Source organism: Gorilla gorilla, chromosome 11, assembly GCF_029281585.2.
Source record: "Gorilla gorilla gorilla isolate KB3781 chromosome 11, NHGRI_mGorGor1-v2.1_pri, whole genome shotgun sequence".
Classification (NCBI taxonomy): domain Eukaryota; kingdom Metazoa; phylum Chordata; class Mammalia; order Primates; family Hominidae; genus Gorilla; species Gorilla gorilla.
This window is the reverse complement of record NC_073235.2, coordinates 120,675,669-120,701,710: the sequence shown is the minus strand read 5'-3', so window position 1 is coordinate 120,701,710 and position 26,042 is coordinate 120,675,669. Positions and strand designations below refer to the sequence as shown.

General features: G+C 55.3%; 1 protein-coding gene across 7 annotated transcripts in view; it reads left to right on the top strand.

Moving 5' to 3' along the window:
- The first annotated feature begins 10,148 nt into the window (after positions 1 to 10,148).
- The window catches only part of TNS1 (tensin 1), a 211,367-nt gene continuing 195,473 nt past the window's right edge, over positions 10,149 to 26,042 (top strand). For 2 of the 7 annotated variants that reach the window (XM_055380498.2, XM_063695195.1), the window contains exon 1: positions 10,360 to 10,519. In XM_055380498.2, coding sequence (XP_055236473.2) covers positions 10,424 to 10,519 — 96 coding nt within the window. In that variant the 5' untranslated portion in view covers positions 10,360 to 10,423. Of the gene's footprint in view, positions 10,520 to 17,186; positions 17,769 to 26,042 lie in introns of those variants that run through there. The other 5 variants (XM_055380502.2, XM_055380500.2, XM_055380501.2 and 2 more) reach the window with 4 other exon arrangements.

Sequence of the window (26,042 nt, the reverse complement as noted above, 5' to 3'; positions counted from 1 at the left end):
TACCAACCTTCCTGTTTTAGGATCATGTTTACCCTATCCCCAAAAGCATCTGAGCCACCAATCCTCAGCCTTTGGGGGCTCTCTGCTGTCAGCGAACCTGGCTGCTTCTCGGTGGTTCCGCAGGCAGCTCAGGGGTCAGCATTCTCAGGCTTATGATTCCTATTTGCCCGTCACTCCCCGGCTCCCAGAATTTTGACACTGTTGTCAGAGGTGATAATCAAGTTATTTAACCAGTGATCCTAGGGATGGGACTGCAAGGCTGGAGGGGTCCTTAGGTCCCCTGCTGAGCCAGGAGTTGGCCCTTTCCTTGCTGAATTGAAGAGAGGCCTGCAGATCCAGGGGAGGGGCTGGCGTATTGGGCCTGTGGGGTGCTGTGGCTGTTCACCCACTGGCACAGAAATATTTTAGCACCCCCACAGCCGCCATGGCTGGGTCCTGCACACTGCTGAACATCTGCTCGCTCTCTTTGCTCTTTCCGCTCCTTTTTTTCCGTCTTGGATTTATGCTTCAATAATAGAAAAAGGAACCCCTTATTGTTGTTTTAGTGGGGGCTTAAGAGGAGAGTGAGAGTCAACATGTGTGTTCAATCGTCCCACTGCACCCGGAGGATCCACTTCACATTTCTGGGCTTGGCTCTCTTACCTGCAAAAAAGAGTAGGGCGGTGGGGAGGCTGCAGCTGGGGAGTGGGGGAGCGGGCAGGGGGATGGCTACTCTGGACTCTCTTCTTCCTGGTCTTAGGTGTGATCTTGGGGCCATTGACAGGATAGTGAGGTTTGAAGCCAGCAGGAGGGTGGGAGGGCAGGTATCAGGAGGCACTTCTCAATCAGCCAGGGTGTGAAGTCAGAGAACAGGACGCACTGGGGAGGCACTGGAGTTAGATCCTGACCTGACCTCAGGATTGTAACTGATTTCCCCTTTATGGACTCCCTTCTTCCTTTCATCAACAGAAATCTCTCCGCAGGGCCTCCCTGCTCTGAGGAGAAAGGGCAAGCCCCTTGCAGAAGGAGGAAGTTTAGGGTGGGCAGGGCAAAGGCATGAGGAGGCCTAAGGGCCTAGAAAGGGACCCAAGGGTGGAAAGAGACCCCGTGAGTCCTCCTCCTTGGTGCCCAAGCCTGGAGGGAAAGAGGGGTTTTTTTTCCAGGGAGATGGGGTGGTCATGGAGGAGGATTAGGGGTAGTTCCTACCTGCAGGGCAGCCCCCAAAGTATCACCTCATTATAGTCAAGGTGACATAGACTAAGAATTATCTGGCAAGCTACCTCATTTGCATGTCCTTTTGCATCCAGTTTGCGTGTCAGCACCGTCATTTGGGGTCCACGAATGGTCAGAAAGTTCCTTTAGCATGAACTTTTCTCTTTCTGGGAGATCCAGCTCTTCCCTTTTCCATTCTTCTCTCTCCCAGTCCCTCACTCCCCGTCTATAGGGTCCCAGCCTTCACCCTTATCTTCCAGGGGACCATCCTTGTCCCTCGGGAGACATGTGCTTTATGTGTGTCTGTGTACATTGTATATAATTCCTTTGTTTTTTTTTTGTTTTTTCTTTTTTTTCTTTTTTTCTTTTTTTTTTTTTTTGGCGACGGAGTCTTGCTCTGTTGCCCAGGCTGTAGTGCAGTGGTGTGATCTCGGCTCACTGCAACCTCCACTTCCCAGGTCAAGCAATTCTCCTACCTCAGCTTCCCGAGTAGTTGGGACTACAGGCGCATGCCACCACACCTGGCTAATTTTTGTATTTTTAGTAGAGATGGAGTTTCACCATGCGGGCAAGGCTGGTCTCAAATTCCTGACCTGGTGATCTGCCTGCCTTGGCCTCCCAAAGTGCTGGGATTACAGGCATGAGCCACCGCGCCCAGCCTAATTCATCGATTTCCAGGCCAATGTTTGCTTTCTTCCTTTGGCCTCACAAAGAAAATGTGTCTGTCCCCTTTCTATCCAAGTCCCAGACTCCTTCCTGTTCCCCAGTTGCTTCCCAGCTCCCGCCTCACGTCCTCAGCCTGTGCGCCTCAGTCTGCCCCTCAGAGACAGAAAACTTAAGGAAAGGGACAATCTGAGTGGCCCAGGTGAGGCCTGATTGGGGAAAGGGCTCTGAGGCATGGGAGCAGATGTCTGCGTGAGAAGCGGCCTCGTTCCCCATGGGGTCTAAGATGGCCCTGGAAATAGGTTTTGGTTTCTGGAAGAGAATTCATACAGTGAGTTCCAGGCTAAGTGAGATTGGAGATTTGGGGACAGGGACAGCAGGGCCAGCCTGTTTTCTTGCTAAGTTGAGCCAGGGCTTTTGATACTGAGATTTTATGCTTTGTCATGGGACAGTGAAGACTCAGATCTCATTTGGAGTTTAGAAGAAGAGCATGGGGAACAGTATGGGAATAATAGGGTGAAAAGAGAGGCCTCTCTGGCAGTGTGGTGCCTCATTGGAAGTTCTGCCTAATGTCTGACTTGAGTATTTTTTGCTTTAGTCTTAGCCTGTTTCCTGGTGTTTGTCTTGAGTTGGGCTGCGGGGGCTCAGGAAATCGTTGCTGTGCTTCCTCCTTTCTCTTCTTGGACTGAGAGGCATTGTACCCTCCAATTCCTCTCTTTTCTTGGGTTCCAGCCTCTTCGTATGCCTACATTCTACCTCTCCTCTAGCCTGCTAACTGGATCTCCTAAAAAAACTGTTTTGGCCTCATCCTTCTGGGACTCCTGGCTCCTCTCCCTCAGGCGTTCATTCCCTGGACAGTGGTGTGAACTGTGTGTTCCAGACAGTGTGCTCTGGCTGAGGGCTCTGGCGGGGAGCGTCTGTCTAGTGGGTGTGGGGTGGGCAGTGTGCAGCTGGCAGAGCCAGGAGGGGTTGTGCTTGAGATATTGTTCAGTAGCTCCCGAGGGTACCTCGATGAATCAGGTCCCCTGCCAGGCATGTTCACATTTAATTTAATCCTCACGATTACTCCATGAGGTTAGGAACCTAGTCTCCATTTTACAGAAGAGGAAGCAGGCTCAGCATAGAAAAATAACTCCCCAAGGTCACATGGCCCACACGTGCCAGGGCCAGGAGTTGACCTTGGTCTCTTTGCTGGCTTTGCACCTGGATCCTTCTCTTTGGGAGGTGAGGGTGGGGACAGTGGAGATGAAGCAACTCACATGTTTTCTTCTGCATGCTCTCAACTGCTCTGGGAGGAAAGAAAACCAAACACAGAAGCAGCCAAATTGCAGATGAGGACACTGAGGCTCCCAGAGGGGCAGTGCCCCAGGCTTATCCATCCACAGGGCTGGCAGGGCCCTGGCAGGGATGGGGCTAGGCTGCCCAAGGGATGTTCCATCAAATACCTCCTCATCTGTGGTCTGCCTGGGGCTGGGCCTGCTCTGCTCTGCCCTAAAGCCACCAGCCAGAGTGAGCATAGAATGTGCCAGAAGCCAAGTTCAAGTGGATCACAGAGGGGTCTGGGATCCTTGGGGTGGGAAAGAGAGGAAGGAATCAAGTTCCATGAGATCCTTGGCCAGGGTGGGTCCTGATCACAGGGGCTGCAGCTGGGGTCTTGAGGGTCTCAGTCCATACTCCCCACTGGGTTTGTCCCTTCCGTGGTCTGAGCCTGGGGAGGCAGGAGTCACTGGGAGCTCCCAGGCATGCTTGCTTCTGGAGCCTCAATGTGAGGCTGTGTCTACCTTGTTTTGTGCCTCAGTTTCCCTGGCTGGCCAGCTGCGTTCTCTCCTCGTTCTTTGATTCCTTTACTCTTCTCCCCTCTCCAGGGTGCTGGCCCTTCACTACCACTCGCTGCTCTTTATGGATGCTCAGGAGCCTCCCACCTTCCTCCCTGTCTCCCTTTCCTTTCATGTTCCTCCTGCCCTGCTGCTTTGCTTGTTTTCTTCTCACCACTCACACTGGCTTGGCGCTTGCTCACATCTCCAGTCTTTGACGCCAGGTCTCAGCCCCAGTGCCTCTCCTATTTTGGATTGTCTTTCTGGGAGGGTCCATTCCCTTCCTCCTGTCCTCATCTCAGTCTTGGGTGCACTTGGGATCTGTCTGTGTGACCTGGGTCCCCCCAGCCATCAGTCCTTATCACAGTTCTCTGGCTATCTGCAGGGCATGGACTGAGGGCCCCGGGCTGAGTGGGGCACTGGAGAGTCCTGGGGTTCTATTTCCCAGACTCCTTCTCACACTGCAGTAACCATTGTCTGGGAGTGGGCCCTGGGGAGAAGCCCAGTGAGATGATCCAAGGGGAGAGAGGTGGGTGGGGTGGCAGCGAGCCAGATGGAGGGGAGCTGCTGGATAGATGGACCCGAAGTGGGCGGGGACCTGATAATCTATCGTATCTCCCCTGTGTTCTTGTCTCTCCCTCCTGGTGTCTCTAGCTCCCTGCCAGTCACTGTCACTGTCGCAGCCTCTCTGCATCATTTTGGATCCCAGGACTGGGAGCTTTAACTCAGCTCCCCTCCCTTCGTGCCTCCCAACCCAACCACCCTCTCTGTCCAGTTCAGGAGCAGACTGGCCAGTGGGCTGGTTTCCCAGGAAGGGGAGGGGGCTGCAGCGGGAGCAGCTCGGGGTGGGGGTGGATGGTAATTGTATTAGCTAGTGCTGATGCCACCGGGCTTCCCAGACTGGGCCCTCCCCTGCCCTCCCCCTTTCCCTGGCCCTCCTTCCTCCTTCTCCTGCACTTTCCATTCATCTCACTCTCTCTCCTAGTTCCATCAGAATCAATTAGACAGTCCCTGCTTTAATCTCATTGTGGGAGCCTGGGCTCAGACCCAGCGCCCAGCTCCTAGGTCTGCAGTCTCCATGCTGGGCCCTGCAAGGAACACACCAGGGCAGAGGGCTAATCAAGACGACCCCAGGCCCCTGTCCCACTCCCCATCCCCAGATGCTCTGGCCTGTGGGATCCCCATGGATCGACACCCACCATCACTCCAGGCCTATCCCACCCTGCCCCCACCCCCCGTTTATCATGTCAGCTGCTGGAAAGGGGCCCAGAGGACCTGGGATTCTCAGCCCTGAGAATAAAGGGGGGTGGGGGTAGGATGGGGACGGGGGCTTGAATAATGAGCTGCGAGGGTCTGAAGGCATTCATTGTGCAGAAGAGAGTGATCAAGCTGTTCTCCTTCCTCAGGCAAGACAGACTAAGAGGAAATGGTCTGGAATTTGAAAGGGGGGATGGAGGTTAGGTATCAACAGGAACTTCCTGCCTGTCAGAGATCAGAGACCTGGGCTAGTAGTGGTGAAGGGAACAAAGAGAACTTAGGGACTCACCTCCTTGGGATATCTATGAAAGGAGAAACATTTCTTCCCCTCTCTTTCCCCCTCCCCCTCCCTCCTCTCCCTTTCTCTGCTTTTCTGGCTATAAGGCTGTGCTATGGAAAAGCCGTGACTCAGGAATGAGGGCCTCCTTCCAGTTCTGGCACCGCCACTTTCTAGCTGTGTGACCCCTGGCAAGTCACTTTACCTCTCTGGGCCTCAGTGTCCTCATGTAAATCAGGGGCAGGGGCAGGGGCAGGGGTTCAAGTTTAACCGGAATCACTACTATATTGGGGAGCTGTTTCAGAACAGGGAGATGGGAGCTCTCACCAGGGGGTGTGTGGAGTGGAGGTGCCTAAAGACCTCATGGTCCTGACTACAGTGACAGCAAAACCCTGAAAATGGCAATTCCTACCGGCCCATAATCCAGCTGTGGGAGGGAGCCAGTGGATTTGGAAACAGAAATGGCCTGGCCTTGCCTGCCTGCCTGCCTGCCTGCCTGCCTGCCTGCCTTCCTTCCTTCCTTCCTTCCTTCCTTCCTTCCTTCCTTCCTTCCTTCCTTCCCTCCTGCAATCCTTTAACTTACTGAATAACTCATGATTATGGGCCACCTGCAGGTACCATGCTAGGTACTAGGGATGTAGGCATGAACACTGACAAGGGCCTCTGGGACTGGCATTCTGGTAGGAAAAGGGGTGAGACAGGGAAGAAGCCAGCAAATGTATCAAGAAGAAACAGTTCTAAGTGCTAGGAAGAAATGAACGTATTGATGTCACATAGATTTGAGGCTCAGAGCAATCGAAGGACTTTAATGGGGTGATCAGAGGAGGCCCAGGAGTCATTGACACGGAGTCCATATTAGATAGACTCCTGCAGAGTCCAGCTCCGCAAGAACCCATATTCTGTTGTATGGAGAGAGGCTGGGTGTGAGTTCCGTGCCTTGTATATGGTTGGGCAGTTCACCCATGCGTGCAGCTGGTGAAATCCATCCCCGGTGTGGGTGCTGAGGGGCCTGGGAACCTGCTTGGAAGTTGGTACCCGAGGGACAGCCCCTTGGGAATCATGGGAGGACTCTCTGTGACTGGGAGAGTGGTGAAACTCTATCTCTCCAGGGGGTGGGGGAGAGGTGGGCCTGCAGTGATGTTCCCATCTAATGGTGGAGAAAGGCTGGGGGGTCCCGGGGGAGTGGTCTCTGTGCATCTCTCTGTGGGTGTGAAAGCAAGAGCTGGAGTCTCCGATCAGATGCCCAAGTGATTCTCCCTAACAGGAGCTGCCTTTGTGCCCCTGCAGACAAAACCAGCCAGGGAAACTGTGGGCCTGAGGGCCTGTGACAGAGGGGGCTCTGTGCCTGCCCTGAGCCAGGTGGGCCCTCCTCCCATGACCTGCTCTCTTGTTTCCCCAACACCTGTGCTGGCTGCCTCTGGGAAGTTTCCCATTCTTTTCTTGCTTCTCTGGGGGAATAAGGGGCCCTCCTAACCCAGATCCAGGGCAAACTTGGGGAGAAGGGCCCAGAGCAGACACTGTCTGCAAACATGGACTCCATCCCACCTGGCCATAGACTCTGGAGCCTCCTCCCTGGCCTACACTCAGAATCCAGATCTCTGGTTGCATGGATATGGTGGGGTGTGGAGAAGTCATTCCTCCTCCTCCAACTCCTGGCCAGACCCCCAGTATAGCCCCCCTTGCCAGTCTGGACTCTGTGGCTGAGGAGAGGTACGGGAGGGAGGACAAGCAGGGGTGCTAAGGCTTGGAGGCAGGTCCAGGGTTTGTGGGAGCCTGGAGAGGGCCATGTCACATGAGCAGGGGGACAAGCAGTCCCCAGAGGATAGGTTAACCTGGGAGGATGGTGACCAGCTCTTCAAAAGTAGCACTGGGGAGGGAGATGCGAGGAGCTGGGGGCCACTGTTGGACCTCCACATGGGGGCTGCAGAGAGATCTCTTCATGTGATCTGGCGTGAGGCCCCCAGGGAAGCCCAGAACCTGCCCAGGCTTCCCTGATCCCTCCATAGGGGGGATGTTTTGGCCTCTAATACATGGTTCCCTGTGTCTGAGCATCTGTGTCTGGTCCACTGTGGGGAGCTTTGCATCTCTGCTCAGGGACCTGGAGGGAAGACGGACTGAGCACCTACCAGGTGCTGAATGCAATTTCTTTCTTTTCTTTTCTTTCTTTTTTTTTTTTTTGAGATGGAGTCTCTCTCTGTCACCCAGGCTGGAGTGCAGTGGCGCAATCTCGGCTCACTGCAACCTCCGCCTCCTGGGTTCAAGCGATTCTCCTGCCTCAGTCTCCCAGGTAGCTGGGATTACAGGTGCCTGCCACCACGCATGGCTAATTTTTTTTTTTTTGTATTTTTACTAGTGATGGGGTTTCACCACGTTGGCCAGGCTGGTTTCGAACTCCTGACCTCAAGTGATCTGCCTGCCTCAGCCTCCCAAAGTGCCAGGATTACAGGTGTGAGCCACCGTGCATGGCCTGATGCAGTTTCTGATGCGTTGAGTGTTTTGAGGGAGAAAAGGGATCAAGACTGAGAGAAGATCATTTGGGATTAGAACCCCCCCACCCAACTCTCCCACTCCCATATGTGAATTTTGGTGAAAGAAGAAGCAAAGGGGGTCCTGGCTAGAATCTTTCAGGAGGTTCTGGAGTGGCTTCAGGAGGGTCTGGGGACCCTGCAGCTGTTATCCTTGGGATTCTGACCTCCCTTGGTGACGAAAACAGAACAGAGTACTTGTGGCAGTATGGCATTGACCTTCAGGTATTGAGGCACCTGGCATGAAGCTATATGGGGTATGGGGGGTGGGGGGCCAGAAGTTGGAAGTGGGAAGCTGGGATACCCTCCAGGCAGTGGCAGGCCTGGCTTCAGGTCCCTGTGAGCCTTGGACTCTCTCCTCTCTCTTTGGAGTGTCCTTGGCTTTAGGCACCTCATGCTGGGCAGTGGCTGGAAATGGACTTTGCCCTGCTGAGCTCAGTTCATCATTGGCTTCAGGCAGGGAAGCCTTGGATGCCATCATTACTTCCTTCCCTTTCTACTGGCTCACTCTTCTTTCCTTCTGTTTGTTGAGTGTCTCTCATGCCCAAGTGCTGAGAAGGTTTTGATAATTTTCTTAAAAGTCATCTTGTCCTCCTCTCTTAATCTAGGCAGGGCCACACTTTAGCCAATATTGTCTGAATAACTTCCTCCTATTTTAGAAATTCCGCAAGTGATTCCTTTGGATGAAACTTCATTCTACTTGCGATGCATTAAACCCCATTTCCTTCTGTCTCATGTCTTATCTATTTCCCTTTATCTGTTTCCTCTGACAAGGAGTAGGGAAGCTATAGAGATTGAAGGCCCCTGGACGAGGAGGAAGGCCCCCTCGGCAGACTTGGAACAGGACTCAGCAGTGCTGGGGCTTCCCTGGAGATTGTGGGCATGAACAAAGGCCCGGCCTGTTGGAGATGGGCTCACTTTAGCGTGGGGATCACACTACCTCTCCTCCTACCTCCCTGATGCCCCCTCCAGCTTTTATCCAGAGCGTGTGTGGTGGTTGTTGAGTGATCCCCCTTGCTGGGGGGCCTGTTAGAGGATGAGGGCCCCTAATGTCTCTCTTTCCCCCGTCTCTATCCACTCGCCAGTAGGAACCTCTTCTTCCTTCTCCCTCCCTGGGGTCCTGCTAGTCTCCTCCAAATGCTGGACCCCCCTGCCTTGTCTCGAGGTGGGGAGCTGCAATGGGGATGGGCAGGGCCTGAGGAATCTGTCGTGGGGGGCAGGCGGAGGAGAGCTTGGGGGCAGGGGTGAGCTAGCTGAGAAACTTTCAGGGCCTCCGCCCACACAGTGGGAAAGGGACCCTGGCTGGTGCAGGAGAGGAAGGGGACAGGGAGGCATCATCATCTGGAAAAATGGCCCTGAGATGGTGCTAGGGCAGCCCAGCCCCAGGGGGATGGGGGAGGGGTCTGGCTGGGCTCCAATGGCGCTTGCTGCGGAAGAGGCCCCCTGGCAGCTCCTCCGCCCCTCTTCTCTCCCGGCTGGCTGCCTGCCCTCCCACTTTCTCTGCAGCCACAGAACTCCGGGCAATGCTCATGGGTGCCCCTCCAGCTCTCCGCACTCTCTGCCTGCCTCTCTCTGCCTTTGTCTCCCTGTCTCTGTGTCTCTCCCCATCTCTCTCCAGAGTCCAGGACCTCCGCCTCCCCTCTTTTTCCTTCCCTCTCCCTAGTTCTAGGGTCCTAATAGGATGACCTCACACAATATTCCTGAGAGGGCCCCATCCTCTGTTCAGCTGAGCACAGCAGAGGTAGGCAAGGGCACGCAGAAGGGAGAAGATGGGAAGTGAAGGTCCTGAACCCAGAGCAGGCGTGTGCAGCTCCAGCCCTAGAGTGCTGGTCCAGCTCTCCTCTCTCCCAGGCAGGGTCCCTTCCAACCTGTGGGGGCTCTTTGGATGTGCTGAACGTCTGAGCGCCCTCACACTGAGTGGGCTAGAGAGAGATCCTGGCTGAGGAGTCGGAGTGTGTGGCCAGGGTCAGAGGTTGGAGGTGGGACTGGACAGCTGGTCCAGACTGTGCACAGAGTCCCCACGTGCACGCCTGGCACAGGGATGTGTCTACTTGGGTCATGGAAGCCGGAGGCCTCCGTTTAAGTTAATTACATTATGCCCTGGGGAGCAATATGGGAATTGGAGTGGGCTCTGGAGGGAATCCGCATTCACTCACACACGCAGGCTCACACCCTCACTGCAGCCAGGAGCACAATGCTGCCGCCGCCGCCCGGGCTCCCGCGGCTGCTGCTCCTTCCTCGCAGGTGGACGCCCGGCGCCGGGCGCCGCCTCTGCCGGGTCCCCTCCCGCCTCCCCCGCGCGGCTCCCCGAACCTCAGAAGTTGCCGGGGTGCCGGCACCCGCCCCGCAGCGCGCCCGGGAAGCAGGAGGCGGAGGCTGTCACGCAGCCAGGGGAGGAGAAAGCCGCGGAGGAAGAGTCCCCGAGGGTGTAAGCCCCCTGCCGCCCGCGCCCTGTGGGGGTTCCCCGGAGATGGAGCCCAGTCCGGGCCGCGCCGCGGGCCTCCCGCGCCGCTCCTCCCGCTAGAGGGGGCAGGACACGGGCTGCTCCTCCGGGGCTGAGCCTCCGGGAGACCCGGGACAGGGTAGGGCAGGGCGCCCGCCTTCCTACCCCGCCCCAACCCCGGAACTCTGCGCCAGGAGCGGCGGGTCCACCTCTTCCGACCCTCGCGCCCCAGGCGCCCACTCTCGGGGTCAGCATGACTCGGCTGAGTTGGTGCTTCTCCTGCGTGATCCGATGGGGCAAGTACCTCTTCTCGTGCCTCCTGCCCCTGCGCTTCTGCCTCCGCAGCCAGGTAAATGCTCTCGGCCACACCTGGCCCCTTCCGACCCCCCCCGCCCCCTCCCTCCCAGACGCTTCCCTCCCGCAGTCTCCTGGGCATTCGATCTGACTTACTACCCTCCACTCTCAGGGACCCTCCGTCTCGGCCATCGTCAGCCTGGTTCTCAGCAGAGTTTGGGACTCCGGGGGAGTCGCCTCCCGGGTTGCTGGGATCCGGGAAGGGGAGTTGCTGCCCCTCCCCCAGCGCACACCCCTGGGTGTCTTGGGCTTGGATCAGAAGTCTGAAGGATAGCCCCGGAGTCTGTGGGAGGGCGGCGGATTTGGGGATACGGAGTAAAGTTCCTGGGGTTTTAAGCATCCCTCTCAAATTTCCGTGGGAAGGGAAGGTGGGTTCCTGGAAATGCCCCCTGCCCCCCGATCCCTAGAAGCCACCGAATTAAGGCAGCGAGGTAAGGAAGTGAAATGAACACGGGAATGGGGTGGCTGGGGGACGGCAGGAGGGATTTCCCACTTATTCAGGAGGATGGAGGGACCAGGGAACTGGACAGGGAGAGGATGGGGGCTGGGGCGCCAGGGAGGGAGCAGCAGCTGGGCTGGGGGCGGGAGCAGGGGTCTGGGGAACCTGCAGTGCTGTGGGTGGGCGTGTCCTGGTTGAGCATCGGTCTCCCTGGGATTCTCAGAGAGGATGCTTGATGTTGCCTTCAGCATGTGTATAACGTGTGTATGTGTGTGGGTGGGGGGAGTATAGACGTGAGGGTGGAGGTGGAGGTGGGGGCATAGCTACAAAGTAGGGAATTGGAAAAACTGTGTGTAACTTTAAATTCTCCCTGGAGGGCAAGGAGAACCCCAAGATCATGACCTAGAGCCCCCAGGACCCCAGGAGCCTCTAATGAGGGGAAGGATCCCAGGGACTGGAAGTCCTGGCTTTCCGACCCACTCTCTTGGGGCAGGGACCGTCCCCTGTCACAGGGGAGGGGGAAGTCCACCATTCTGGTTAAGAGTCCCAGCTATGGAGCCAGCCACTTGGGTTTGAATTCTGGCTTTACCAGCTGTAGACCTTAGGCTAGTTACAGGATCTGCCTGTATCTTGGTTTTCTCATCTGTAAAATGGGGATAATGAAAATATCTACATCGTTTGGAGTGTTGTAAGGATTAAATGAGGTAATGCATTTAAAGTGTTTAACTGTGCCTACTCAATAACAGGTGTTTGATTAAAAAAAATCAGGGATATTATCATTGTTATTGTCTGCTTCCAGCAGGGATCTTGCAGACCATTAGGCAGGCCAGAGTTGGAGCATGTAGGGATGGAGAGATTTCTCCCAGTATCCATGCTTGCCATCCAAATGGATGGGAAGGATTCTTCTGCTCCATTAGGAGCTTGGACTTTTAGCTCCTTCTCCCAGGTGCTACCTCTGAGCCTCAGTTTCCCTCTCTGCTGTTCCGCAGTGGGGAAAGGTGCCAGCAGGCTTCTGTTCCAGTTACCCAAGGTATGCTTTGAAATCTTCCAGCAAAATGCATTGTCCTCAGGGATTGGCTGAGAGGCAGGCCCCTGCAGCTGCAGATCACAGGGCTGGAGCCCTGTCCACATTCCACTGGGTTCTGAGTTCAGATGCCGTGGAGTCTGGATTTCTAGATTTGAGAAAAGGAGCCTGAAGTGGGAAATGGCCGGCCAGGACCAGGTCAGTTGGACCCCAGACTGCTTAGCAACACCCCCTCCCCATTTGCGGAGGTAGAGGATGATGGAACCACTTCACTCCACTCTCCTTTTCCTTCTGGGCCAGGATTTGAGCTGGCGGCTGGGGGTGGGGGATGGATGAGCAGCTGCAGCTGCCTCCCTCCAGCCTTTGAGGGGCCTGAGTCAGGCAGGAAATTAGAGCTGGGGAAGAGATCAAGATTGTGGAGTAGAGCTCTGGGAAGGATCTTATTAAGCATTGTTGGGATTGGGCCCAGACACGTCCCCGCCCAGGGTGATGGGGAAGGGGCGGTAGGGGAAGGGGTGTGAGTGAGGCTCCTTCTTGTGTCAGCTGGGGATACTGAGGCTCACACAGGGCCTGGCTGGAGCTCTGTCTTCTCTCTCAGAGAGCACCCACATTTCTGCAGTGCAAGAGAGTGACCTCAATCTGGTACGAGAGGAGTGCTGGATGTGGAGGCTGAGGGCAGAGCCTCCCCCAGACCATGTCGTGCCTTGGTGGGCATTAGAATGTAGTGCCCCATGCTCTGGGCTGATCATGCCAGGGCTTGGTGGGTAGGGCATGGATGGGACTTGAGCTCCCACTCATGCACCCTCCGCTAGAGGTCTGGGCACCCGGGACTCAGAGGCTGAGGTGTATGAGGGTGAGGGATAGGGTGAGGCAACATGGCTTACCTAAGGGAGGCCCTAGGGGCATCAGGGGACAGACCCTGACTGCACCCAGATCTCTCCTCGTTGACTCTTCTGGAGCCACTAAGGAGCCAGTTGGTCTCATCCTGACTCATGTAGTAGCACTATCCTTGGCTCCCCACTCTCTCCTGCCAAGCAAGACCTGGCTGAACCCCTCCCTGGAGCCTCAGGGTCAGCCCTTAGGTGAGTGGAGAGAACAGTTAACATGTCACCACAACATGGAAGCATAGCCCCTAGTCCTGGGGTGACCGTATTGCTGTAAGAACATTCTCCATCCATGGGAGATGTGGAATCAGATGACCTGAGCTCCATTTTCACACATCATACTAGCTGTGTGACCCTGAGCTGGTTGCTGAACCTCTATGTGCCTCAGTTTCTGCATTTACAAAATGAGGGTTAGTAGGAGCCTTCAAGACAATGCAGCAAGCCAAGTGCCTAGTTAATTGGTATTAATCTTTCCTGGGGAAGGGGGAGAGTACCAGAATCTGAGGGGCTGAGAGGGTGGAGGTCCAGGAGCTGAGTGCTTTGGTGTGGATTCCTGGGTCTCGTGCTGTTGGGATCTTTACCTGGACACTGGTGAAGAACCCCATTGCCAGGTCTGCCCTTACCTGTTGGATGTGGGCCCCTCAGGATGGTCTGGGAGGAAGCCTGCAGTGTGAGTGGCCCCATTGTGAGAGGTGGCAGGCTGCAGGGTTTAGGGAAAAAATCCGGGGTCTGGGAACTGAGAGACTGGATCTCTGCTTTTTATGGGCTCTGTGACCTCTGATGAGTCACGCCACCTTTCTTGACGCAGTGTGGCTGTCTGTTAAGCAAGGGGGCTGGATTAGGCTAGAGGTGCCCTGAGACTAACCCTTCTGGCAAACACATTCGCTTGGACCTTCAGAGTGGTTTTTTTTAAGCCAACACTTTCAAATTTGTATTTTTTCAATTTTGTAAAAATATTTTATATAAAATTTGGAGTTGAGGGTTCTATGGCAGATCAAAACATGTGGAGATGTGGGCTTGTGTTGCTGCATGCTGTAGTGGGGAACCAAGGAGTGGGCATCCCCCTCAGCTGGGGCCTGTCCTCACCAGGCCCTTGTGACCCCTTGCCCGCTCCCCTCATTGAACTTCTAGGTGACCCCCAAAGGCTGTTACTGTGATCCCCGGGCAGCTGAGCTTGAAGACCTTTCCAGCTTTAAAATGCTCTGTTACCTTCAGATGCTGTGACCAGTGATGACAAAGGAAAGGCTTAACGCCCTGGTAGGAGAGGGGTGGACATCAGTAAGAATATTTTGGTGGACAAGAGTCAAAGGAAAGGAAGAGTGAATTGGATGGGGCTGGGGCCTTGGCCTGGGAAACTCGTGTCATCACAGAAGGTGGAGCTGGAAGGGACCTTGGAGGCCATCAGCCCTGTTATTCTACAGGTAAAGGAAACTGAGGCCCAGGGAGGGGCCTGCCAGGCTCAGGCTCTAAGGCCATTAGCTCATTCCTGACCACATTCACCCTTCCTTCTGCCTTGGCTCCACCCTCCTCCAGCCCCAGGGCCAGCACCACAGCCCACAGACCTGACTCTGTTTCTTCAGCTGGCTGCTGAGCAGGGGGCTGGAGGGAGGGGCGGAGGGAGGTCTCTGCATGCAGCAGGAAGGCAGAAATGGCGGGGATGGCACAGGGTTGGGGCTGGGTTCTGAGGCTTCTGGGATGCCAGTGTAGAGCTCCAGCCAGTCCTCCAGTGTGTACTCCATGTCTGCTGTGTGTGAGACAGGGGTCTGGGCACAGGGTGGGGATCCCAAGATGAATGAAACCATCCAGGCCTGCGGAGAGTCTGCAGCTGGCTAGAGCTTGGCAATGGGGCATTGGCAGCAGGCAGAGGTGGCTGCAGATAGGGTGGCACTGAAAGTATGGGCAAAAGTGTACAGGCAGGGCTGCCTGAGGCCCTTTTGAAGGGAAAAGAAGGAAGGTGTGGGAAGGAGGCAGTGAATGCTTACAGTAGGAAAATATGTTAGGATCCATTGACTAATTGATTGAGTGATTGAGTCATTCTTCAACCATGTCTGGTGCCTGCTGTATGCCAGGCTCTGGGGATACAAAACACAGGACACGTCCTTGCCCGTGTGTGGGTTGGGGTGGAGACACCAGGCTGTGAAGGAGGAATAAAGGCTGACAAGCCTGGAACAGGGTCATTACACAGTTAGAGACACCTCAGTCGGCAGAGTTTAACATTCAACAGGGAAAATGGTGGTTAATTAGCAGGAAGGACATCCTGATGATGAGTGATTAATATACAGGAGAGACCCCATAGGCTTGGAGAAGAGGGATGGGGGTATTCTGGAGGGAGGGTTTCTCCAAGGGAACCCCCAGCACTAGGGTCCCCTACTTCCATTCACAGTCCTAGCTGAGGAGTCTGGGGAAGGAGCAGGGCCTCCTCGGGCTGTGTAGGAGGCCAGACAAGTTGGTGTCACTGTGACTTGGTTTTTGGTTTGATTTTCCAGCATTTCTGGGAAGCCCCAAGGTGATTTCTCAGAACTCCAGAGAAAGCTGCCTGGAGGCGTCTTCAGTGACGCCAGCAGCGAAGGGCTGTGGGAGCAGGCAGGGGGGAGCTGGGTGTGAGTGGGCACTGGGATGTCAGGGCTTAGCTGGCTGAAGGCTTGAACTTGTCAGGGGACAAGGGCAGCCTGGCAGAGCTGGTGATAGTGGCTGAGGAGGGGCTCAGGGGCTCTCAGAGAGGCTTCCTGAAGACCACTCCCCTTTGCTTGCCTGGTGCTCCAGCCAGGGGAGATGGGAGGGTTTGCAGAGGTTTCTGTCTATGGACATCCCCAGCTGTGACTGCAGGGCCAACTGCATGTGGAACACTGGTTCATTTCAGCGTTGGCTAAAATGTCAGTGAAGCCCCAGTAGGCTTAGAGTAGGGGGTCCAGAGGGGCATTGTGATCCTGGCAGGGAAGGACGCTAGAGGCAGGATCTTTCCCAGCCCCAGAGCTCTGGAGGACTTGGAGAAGTATGGAGAGAGGACCCTGACTCCTCTACCGGAACAAAGACTCTTCACTCAGGTACCTGCTTTAGGAAGGGCTGGAAATCGACACTTCACTTCAGTGTCCTCCCCTGACTTCTCAGAACCACCAAACAATAGATGGTTAGTCCCTTGTGCTGTGGACAACCTGTGTATCTGAATACTGCAGTCTTTTTTTCAGATGAAGAGTCAGTGTTTCCCCTTCATTCTGGGGTTTCCCAGGTAGATGTCTTGGGTGGTCCCTGGGCTGGGAGTTGGCACAAGTGGCTGGGCAGGTCCCTGTGAAAGAGGAGGCCGGTAGTTGCACGGTATGTGGTGCTGACGGAGAGCGGCATGGCATGGCCTTGGGTGAGTGGGGGCGGGAGGCAGGGGATCTGTAACCCTTCGTGCATGTGGCCCCGGGGCATGTATAGCACAGTGTGCATAGGAGGCCAGGCAAGAGAACTTTTCTTGCTAAGTGACTCAGTCTAGGAACGAGGTCTCCAAGTGCCTACTCTGGGAGGGCTCTTATGTGTTGACGTGAGTTGGACTGTGTCCTTGTGTGTGTGTGTGTCCACAGGAGGGTGTGGGGCTGAGCCCTCCCTCCTTCTCCTGGACAGCTCCAAAGAACAGAGTGGGTGATTCACTGGCCCCCACCCACCCTCAGTTGGTCCAGCCAAGGCCAGAGCTCAAGGAGGAAGGGTTTTTTTTTGGAGGGGAACGTGGTGGTTCCAGACAATGAGGGCCTGGGGCAGACTTTGCTGGATTCCCCCTTAGTGCTCCGTGGGAATACTTTTGGGTTCTGACCCAGCCTCCTTTCCACCCTCTAGACCCCCAACAATTGTCCCTGGGCAGAGGTGGGGGTGAGGGGAGGGGAGGGCTGGCGGGCAGGGGACACTGTGGGGAAGAAATAGGCCTGTGGAATGGTGGGAGGGGAGAACTGGACCCAGGGAGGGGGAGAGGGGAGGAGGGGGAGGAAGTGGGGAAATGCAAACCAAATGTTGGCCCCGGGTACAGTCAAGAAAAACACACTCTCGCGGGAGCCTGGAGCGGGGCTCCCTTTCAGAAAGGCAGGAAAGGCTGGGACAGATGTTTGCAGGAAAGAAAGAAAGAAGAGGGAAAAAAAAAGAAATAGGAAAAAAATTGGAATGAAACCCACAGCCTGGGGGCAGGGCCATTCTTCCCCAGTCTCGGGCCCGATTTCTTCTGTGTTAAGGCCTGTCCTGGGCTCTGAGCTTGGCGCGTGGGCACCAGAGTCTGTCCCAGTCTGTGTGTGCAAATGCATGTGTGTTCCGAGGAGGCCGGGAAGGCAGGAACGGGTACTCAGAGAAGGGGAGGGGCCAAGGCACCCTGAGTGTGCCGACTGTGCGGGCCTGGGGCTGTCTGTTCATCCATCAGTGGTCTGGAGGGTTCCAGGAGTGAAGACCCCCAGGCTGATTTGCCAGGGGCGGGGGTCTGCAGTGAGGAGGGAGGACTCCAGGCCCACCAGCACCAGATCAGAAGACTGAGGAGCCTTGGTGGCACACAGGGGTTGTGTGTCCGGGGGTGGGGGGCGCGGCCTGGGGGGGCCCTGCCTCTGGTAGCTTTCCCTTTTCCCTGTCCCCTTTACACCCCCTGCAAAGCAGGGTTCCTGACCCTCAAGGCCACCGGTGGAGCCTGGGAGGAGGGAGGAGAGAGGAGGCTGGGACGAGGGGTGGAGTGGGGGGAGGAGGAGGAGGAGGGAGGGTGAGCTGGAGGCAGCAGGGCGAGAGGCCCGGCAGATGCTGGCGGAGCCGGAGCAACCGCGGACTCAGAGAGCCCTTCTGCCAGCGCCGCGGGGACTCTAGCTTCAGGGGCTCTTCACAGGCCCTGGGCGTGCCTCAGGGACGGGACCCGGCAAAGATGACGTGGATCTGTCTGTCCTGCATGCTCTGGGTAGGTCTGGCTGCTTTAGCTGCGACGTTACTCTTCCTCAAACCCCCCGCCCCCCACCGGCCCCTGCCACCTTATCCTTTTGCTGAGAGCCCGGGGTCGGGGGGTGTCAGTCTTGAAGGAGGGGCCTTTCTGTCTCTGACCTACAGAAGGACAGACTGACTTGAGCAACCCTCAGCCGGAAGACTTTCCCCACCAACAGGGCCCAGGCCCAGGGTCCCGGGTCAGTACATCCCCTGCCCCACCCCCGCGCCCCCCAATGGAGTCCCAGAGCTGTAAGTGGAAGGAGGCCACAGAGAAGTTTGCTTCTCTTTAGAGCCTTTCCTCCCGACTTGCATCCTACAATGGGGTGAAAATTCTTCACCGCCCCCCGCCCCGAGTTGCTGAGCCCAAGAGCTTGAGGAAGAGGCAGTGGTGGGGCTGGGGAGCAAAGCCCAAAATATTAAGTCTGGAAGAGCTGGGCTGGGGGAGAATTCTCAGAGTCCATCCCTTTTATTCCTTCTACACCCAGTTTCAGCTTCCACCCACTGCCATCCCTTCCTCCACAGCCCTCCCCTGCTACCAAGACCTCTCCATCCTGGAGGAGGGAGCCATGGCCCGCTCTTCCCCCTTTCTCTCTTGGCTCCAGGTTCAGGGAGGTGGGTTTCAGGATGCGGATGCCAGGCGGGCCAGCAGAGAGGCCTGGGGGCCACGTGGTGAAGGTTAAAAGTCTTAAGGCCAGACCTGGGCTGAGGCTCCTGGGAAAAGGGGGATGGGAGAGGGCTGCCTGCTGCAGAAGGGCTGGGGGTCAGAGGAGGAGAGGACCCCTTCCTCAGAGGGGCTCCTGTGGGGCTGTCTTGGCCAGGCAAAGGCATGCATGGGGTCAGGAGGGCGAGGAAGTGGTCCCTGGCTGAGGTTACTGTCGGGCTCTGAGAGAGTGATGGCTGGTTTGGGGGAGGGGGCTTCAGGGCTGTGATCCAGATGTGGTCTTTCCTGTCCCTTTCCTTGTTCTGGCCAGTCCTCGGGAGGGCCCTCTTGGCCCAGGCAAGCCCATGCTGGGGGCAGTTGTGGGAACACAAACTCGGGCAGCCAGGTGTCCTCTGGGCAAAGAAAGAAAGGGTGGGGGAGGGGGCCTGGAATGAGGCGGTTTGGGTGGCATGTTGGGCCGGGGTGCTGGGATGGATTGGATTAATAGATTGAGAGTGACGGGGGAGGCCTGCACACAGGATGCATTTGTGGTTTACTGGGCTGGTGTTGACATCTGGGAAATGGGAGCCTTGGCCAGGTTCGTCTCTGTGCTGAGGACAGAGGTAGGCAGGAGGGAGCTCTGCAGCAAGAAGGATGGCAGGTAGATGTCCAGGGGTGACACAAGAAGGATGGCAGGTAGACGTCCAGGGGTGACACAAGAAGGATGGCAGGTAGACGTGCAGGGGTGACACAAGAAGGATGGCAGGTAGACCTCCAGGGGTGACACAAGAAGGATGGCAGGTAGACGTCCAGGGGTGACACAAGAAGGATGGCAGGTAGACCTCCAGGGGTGACGAGTTGCTGTGACTGGAGAGAGGGCTCTATAGATCCCTTCAGCTGACTGATACTGGGAAAAGTGCCTCATCCTGGTGAGCCTCTGCTTTCCCGTGGGTGAAATGAGGATTGCAGGGCAGGGTACAGAGAGGTAGGGATGAGATTTTGTATCCAATTCCCCAGGGCAGTGCCTGGCAGGTAGAGTGCCCTATGGGTGTTATACCCTCCCTGAGAGTAAGGGGAAGAGTCTGGCGACCAAGGCAGCTGTGAGTGCTGCCTCCTTGAGTGTCGTTATTTTTATTTATTCATTTTTTTTTTTAAATTGAGATGGAGTCTCACTCTGTCACCCAGGCTGGAGTGCAATGGCATGATCTTGGCTCACTATAACCTCTACCTCCTGGGTCCAAGCAATTCTCCTGCCTCAGCCTCCCGAGTACCTGGGACTACAAGTGTGTGCCAACATGTCCAGCTAATTTTTATATTTTTAGTAGAGATGGGGTTTCATCGTGTTGGCCAGGCTGGTCTCGAACTCCTGACCTCAAGTGATCCTCCCGTCTCAGCCTCCCAAAGTGCTGGGATTATAGGCGTGAGCCACTGCACCTGGCCTTGAATGTCTTTAAGACTAGAAAAGCCTGTGTCCCTCCCCTGTCTCCTTTTCCTCTCCTCTCCTAGTCCCCATCCTTTCTAGGCTGGCTGTGATGTCCATGGCCAGGATGGGCCAGAGACTGGGGCAGTAGGGACTGGACAGAGGAAGCAGTCCTGGCACCAGACAGGACTAGGCTCAAACCCTATTTCCATCATTTGGTATGGGCAGGCTTGGTAAAGCAGTTCCCTTCATGAGCCTCAATTTCTTGATCTGTAAAATGGGGAGAATAATATACTCCTTGTATGGCTAGGGTGGGGAAAGAGACAATAGAGATCAAAAGATCAGGTATGTAGGCATGCAGTAGGTGCTCAGCAAATGCTGGCCCCTTTCCCACTCCACAGTCTCCTGCCTGGTTCTTGGGATCCTCTGTATCCCAGACCTGATGCTGGGGGAGGATCTCCCTGGGAAGGGTGTCATAGGACAGGGCTCTACTCCTGGGCTGACTGCCCAGGGACTCTGACCAGCTACTCTGAGGCCAGGAACTGACTGAGATAGTTCTTGTGCCCTAGAGTGAGTGCTTGCATCTATTGGTTCACATGTTCCTGTATGGGGAAAGCTGCAATTGTGTCATCTAAGAAGTAATATATCTGTAGTGCATAGTTTTAACAAGCCCTAGGAATAAAAATCACTTTATTAGCTGAGGAGCAGAGCTATTTATTATGCATAACTTGATTTTCTCATCAAGTGCTCCCATTTGCTATTACATATTCAAGTACGATTTATTTAGAAAATAATTGCATGCCTAGCAATTGAGGCTTTTTGATGTTGTGCTGGCGGAGTTAGAGGTGGAGGCCCTTCCTTCCAGAGGGACTCGCTGGTCCTCAGGAACTGGGAAGGGGCTCAGGGTGAGGCTGAAAGAGCCACCAGGCAGGGGCTGGGGGTCAAGTGCAGCTTTGGCTCTGCCCTGAGCCAGCTGAGTGGTCTCAAGCTGGTGACTCGACTTTTCTGGACCTCACTGAAATTTGGGGTCTATTCTCTAAGGCCACATCCAGCTGCAGATGATGATGTATTTTGTTTCCTGGAGTTGGTGTCCCGCCCAGTGCTAAGCACACATTTTTGACAGAAGGGTCCTCATGAGCTCTGGATTCCTTGTGCATAATTCTGGCCATGCAGACCTCAATCTGACTCTTTGGTCCTGAACTCGTTCTCTCTAGTTTGGTTGACCTGTAAGGGCCTCCTGACTGTGGGTTTGGGAGGTAGGCTGGGCTGCATGAGAATCGCCAGGGTCTGAAATAAGACTCTCCTTTTGCAAAGTTTTGCAAAGTAATGTGTGAGGCACAAAATTGGGAAGAGCACTGCCCTTTTATTCTGCAGTGTTGAAAGGAAGTGTAGCATGCTGGCCGAGAGTGCAATGCCTGGGCTGGATCCTGGGCCTGTCACTTGACAGCTGTGTGACCATAGGCAAGTAGTTTCACATCTCTGTGCTTTGGTTTCGCCACCTACTTATAGGGTTGTTCGGTTTTGAATGAGCTAATCCACACATACATTTAGAAAAGTGTCTCTCACATGTAAGAGCTCAAGAAATGTTAGTGCTTCTTGTAGGACGGCACATTTTCAAGGCTACCCAGCAAGTCAGAGTCAAGACTCCAACCCCATCTGCTGCATCCTCTGCCAGGCTTCTCCATTCTGGGAATGCTTTGGGGCAGGACATGTGGGGTCCGTGAGAATCAAGCCCTAAGAATGACGCATGAGCCCTAAGTCAGCGAAGAGGACTGTGGCGGGCAGCCCAGGGTCAGGGCATGGTGTTGGGGAGGTCGTGTGATGGAAGAAGCATCCCATCATCTGGCTTTCTAACCACACCCCGCAGGCAGCTTTCCATCCTTTTCACGGATTATTATGGAGGACCTGCTCTCTTCAAGCTGCTTGCACATACTGGCACATGGTTGCAAGCAGCATGGGTGTTACCAAGAGGGAACCTCTGGGGGATGTAAGGGGGACCTAACCTGGACTGTAGGGAGAAGGTGTCAGGAAAGACTCCTCGGGAGGTGAATTTTAAACTAGATCTAAAGATGAATCTGGCCAGGCACAGTGGTCACACCTGTGATCCCAGCACTTTGGGAGGCCAAGGAGGGAGGATTTCCTGAGCCTAGAAGTTCAAGACTGGCCCGAGCAACATAGTAAGACCATGTCTGTACGAAAAATAAATAAGTTAGCTGGGCATGGTGGTATGCGCTGGTAGTCCCAGCTACTTGGAGGCTGAGGTGGAAGGATCACTTGAGCGCTGGAGGTCAAGGCTATAGCGAGCTATGATTACACCACTGCACTCCAGCCCAGGCGACAGAGCAAGGCCCAGGGCCATGGAGGAAAGGCCCTGGGAAAGTTCCTCACTCCAGTGCAGGGCGTCATTGTGAGGATTAAACGAGGAAATCCAGTCCAATCCCTCACTAGAGTGCCTGGCCCCACTGATGGGGCCTCAGACTAGCCCCATCTCTGAGCAGTTCCACGACAGGACGTGATTTCATTTCAGTGCAGAAAATGGGCTTGATATTCAGAAATGTGGGCAACCTGCATTAGGAAGGAGGAGAGAGAGAGAGAGAGATGCTGATGGAGAGAACTCATCTCGCTCAGGAGAGAGAGAGAGAGAGAGACACTGATGGAGAGAACTCATCTATCTCACTCAGGAAACTGAGTCAGGAGCTAAAGGCTCTTGGGCAGTGGCCTGGGAAGTGCTGGGGAAATGTCACTGTCTGCCCTCCTTCCTTCCTTGGCGATTCCTGGTGCTTGGAGACCAAGAGCATCTCCTCAGCCAGAAGATGACAGTACCTGGTCACCTGGTGTCTTGGCTTGTAACAAGTGTAGCCCCACGTTCTCTCTGTTCTGAGGGCTGGTTCATGGGAATGGGGTATAATTTCACTACAGAAAACAGAGGCCAGGCAGTAGCTTCACCCATGTGATTCTTCAGACTTGTGCTAGACTCAGAAGACACAGAGCAGATGTGTGTCTGACACGTCTACCTGGCAGGTAATCTGACACACACAGAAAAGACAACACGAATCGCTCACCGCTGCTGAGCGCTCACCATGCGCCAGGCCCCATTCCACCGACTTTACGGCATAATCTCATTTCATCCTCACAACAGCCTATGGGAGGTGACTGTCATTGGTCCATTGAACAGATTAGTAGAGTGAGGCAGAGCAAGTTAAGCACTTTGCCCAGGTAACAAGTGCAGGGGCCGTTAGACTGCAGCAAGTACTGCTGTAGGCTCAAAGAAAGAGCGACTGGGAAAAGCAGGGGACACTAAGGTAATCATATTCCTCCCCAGAATTTTAGCCTGCACTGACGCATGAGGAAACGATCAAAATCCAAATCGAGGGGCATTCTGCAAAACATCTGTCCTGTAACCTTTAGAAACATCAGTGTCAGAAAGAAAAATGAGAGGTGGATAACGTGTCTAGTTTAAAGGATGAGAGACCCAGCCACTAAAGGCAGTTCAGGATCCTGATTGTGTCCTGAATCCAAAATGAAAACGAAAACAATGCCCCGGCTCTCATGGACATTCTTGGGGCAGTAGAATGACTGTATTAGACAGTGGGATTGTATTGATGCTGAATTTCTGAGTGTGATCATAGGAGAAGGGAACATGAGTGTTCATCTTTTCCGAAGCTTTTGCACTTTTCAAACTAAAATGAGGAGACAGCGGGTGGGGATATGGATTCTGACAGGGGTCCAGGGGTATCTGGGAAGACCCCTGCTGAGGGGATGAGGTTTGAATCAGGCCCTTGAATGTGCCTAGAAGCTGGACAAGCAAAGAGGGGAGGAAGGGCATTCTGGGCAGAGTCTTAGAGGTGCAGTGGGGTGGCGGGTGGCTGGAGAGCGTGGAGCAGCCTGGGTGGACACAGGGCAGGGAGCCGGGAAGTGGATCTTGGGGATTGGGACTGGCAGGGTGGGCTGGGTAGGGACCAATACTTCTCCTGCTGGCTCCAGGGAGGGCAGGGTTTATTCTGGACATCTGGGAAGACATGGCAGCATTTGGGGTGAGTGGAGGTGCCAGACCTTACAGAGCTGTAGTTGTGATCCTGGGAGGCTGTGTAGGGGCGATGGGTGGGAGTGGCCTGGTGTCGGGGCCCAGGAGGCTGCTGCAACAGCCCTGGGGAGAAGTGCCAAGGCCTCATATAGGGCAGAGGCAGTAGGATTAGAAAGCATAGGATGATGAGTGTTTAGGAGGCAAAATTCACAGGATTTGGCAACTGGTTAGTTGGGGGTGGGGGAGGTGCAGGGAGGAGTCAAGAGTGACTCAGAGCTTTCCACCCGGGGTGACCAACAACATGGTCAGGCCAAGAACATGGCTAGGGCATGGGGGTGGGGGATTTGTGTGTGTAAAGGTGAAGTGGGGTTGGAGGAAGCTGGGATTTGAGGTGCCCATGGGACTCCCAGAAGCCAGCATGCAGCCCCACTGGGGATCTGAGCCTTCCCCACATAAAGGACGCTGGATGCCCACCAGGCCTCCCAGCCTAAGGGTGAGGGGGCATGGGGCAGTGGATGGCCAGGAGGCTGAGTGAGTCCGACAGGAGCTGACCTCCCAGGTCTGTCCTAGGCCTGTGTGTGGAGATCCCCTTCTCTGGCTTGCAGACTCCGGCCCTCTCCCCACATCATCCAGGGCTTTTTGGCCGCAGGAAGCCTTGTGGGAGGCAGCGCTGAGGGAGTTTTGTAGGAGGAGCTCAGGAGCTGGGGACCCCGGGGTCTATCACCCCCTTTCATCACCACCCAACCCTCACTGCTGCTCTGCCCCCACGGGGCAGGGAGGAACCAACAAACAGACTTTCCCACCCCAGGGCCAAGGACTCTCGCCAAGGCTGTCCAAGCCAGATGTGCCACACCCCTCTGGCTGAGCGGCCCGGGCAGGAAAGCTGGGCTGCAGGGAGGGAGGGAAGGGAGAGGAAGCCCCGAGGGCCACGAAAGCCCTCTGATGCTGGGTGGGCTTGTCACAGGGTGGGGGCTAGAGCTCTGGGCTTGGAGGGAGGAGAAGGACTTACAGGCTGGAGCCCTTCCCCTTTCCTGGGCCCTGGCTCTTGAGAGAGGTGGGGGTTGAGGAGTGTGGGTGTGGAGAGACCAGGCAGCTCCCAGCTGTGGCTGTGTCTCCTTTTGCCCCTGAGTTTTCCCCAGGTAGGTTCCTTTGGAGCCAGCAAAGGAAGGGCCCGGGGTGTGCTCCGTGAGGCCGTCTGCCACTTGTCAGGAAAAATGACGATCATTGTCCTAACAAGCCACTACCCTTGAAAAGCACTTTGCACTTTTTGGGGCTTGTTTACATCCTCTGCCTGTACCTGCAGAACAACCCGGGGGGAGGGCTGGGTAGGTACCAGGCACCCCGCTTTTCTTCTTAGCCCATATTTTTGCATCTGATTGTTAAGTTTTTTTTTTTTTCCCACTGAGTCTCATTATGCCTTCTTGCAGTGCCTGCCCCCTGGTTTTGGTTTTGCCTTCTGAACTTCAGATGATGTCTGGTGCCTACTTACAATAACTGTTCCTTCATATATTTGAGGATAGGAGGCTCACCGACCCTAGACTTTCTCCTCTAGCATCCTGGGAACATCAAACCTATGGGATGGCTGTTTCAACAAGACCAGCTCAGTGTCCCTGTTTCACAGCGGAACTAAGTGGATGCCAGCAGAGCCTGGGGGCCACTTGCCTGGAGATGGCAGAGCTAGTCCCTCGCTCCCACCAGAGTTTCACAGCCTCCTCCTTGGAGGAGTGATGTCTCCTCATTCATTCCACTCTCTGAATCATCTGCAAGTCCCACCCCCATCACTTTCAGTCCCTTCATTCCAAAGGGAATGTTGTGTCATTTCCCCCTCTCTCTACACTCAGACTGTCTGGTCCAAACTCCTCATTTTCATGTGGGGACTGTGAGGCTCAGGAAAGGTCACTGATATTTTCAATGCCACATAGCCTAGAAGGCAGTTCTCCAGACTCCTCCCTCAGTGCTCGCTCAGCCAGAGCCAGAACTCAGTAGGGCTGAGGGGCAGGAATGTCCTGGCGCATCCCCTGTGGCTGCTTAGAGAGGCCTAAGCAAGGGCAGAGTTGGACCTGAAGCCCTGTCCCTGCCCTCCAGGCCCCAGGGGGGAAATATTTTGTAAACTCAGATTTCTTGGGGCTGGGCTGGCAGGGCAGGCAAAACTGGGGCCCCTGGGAGA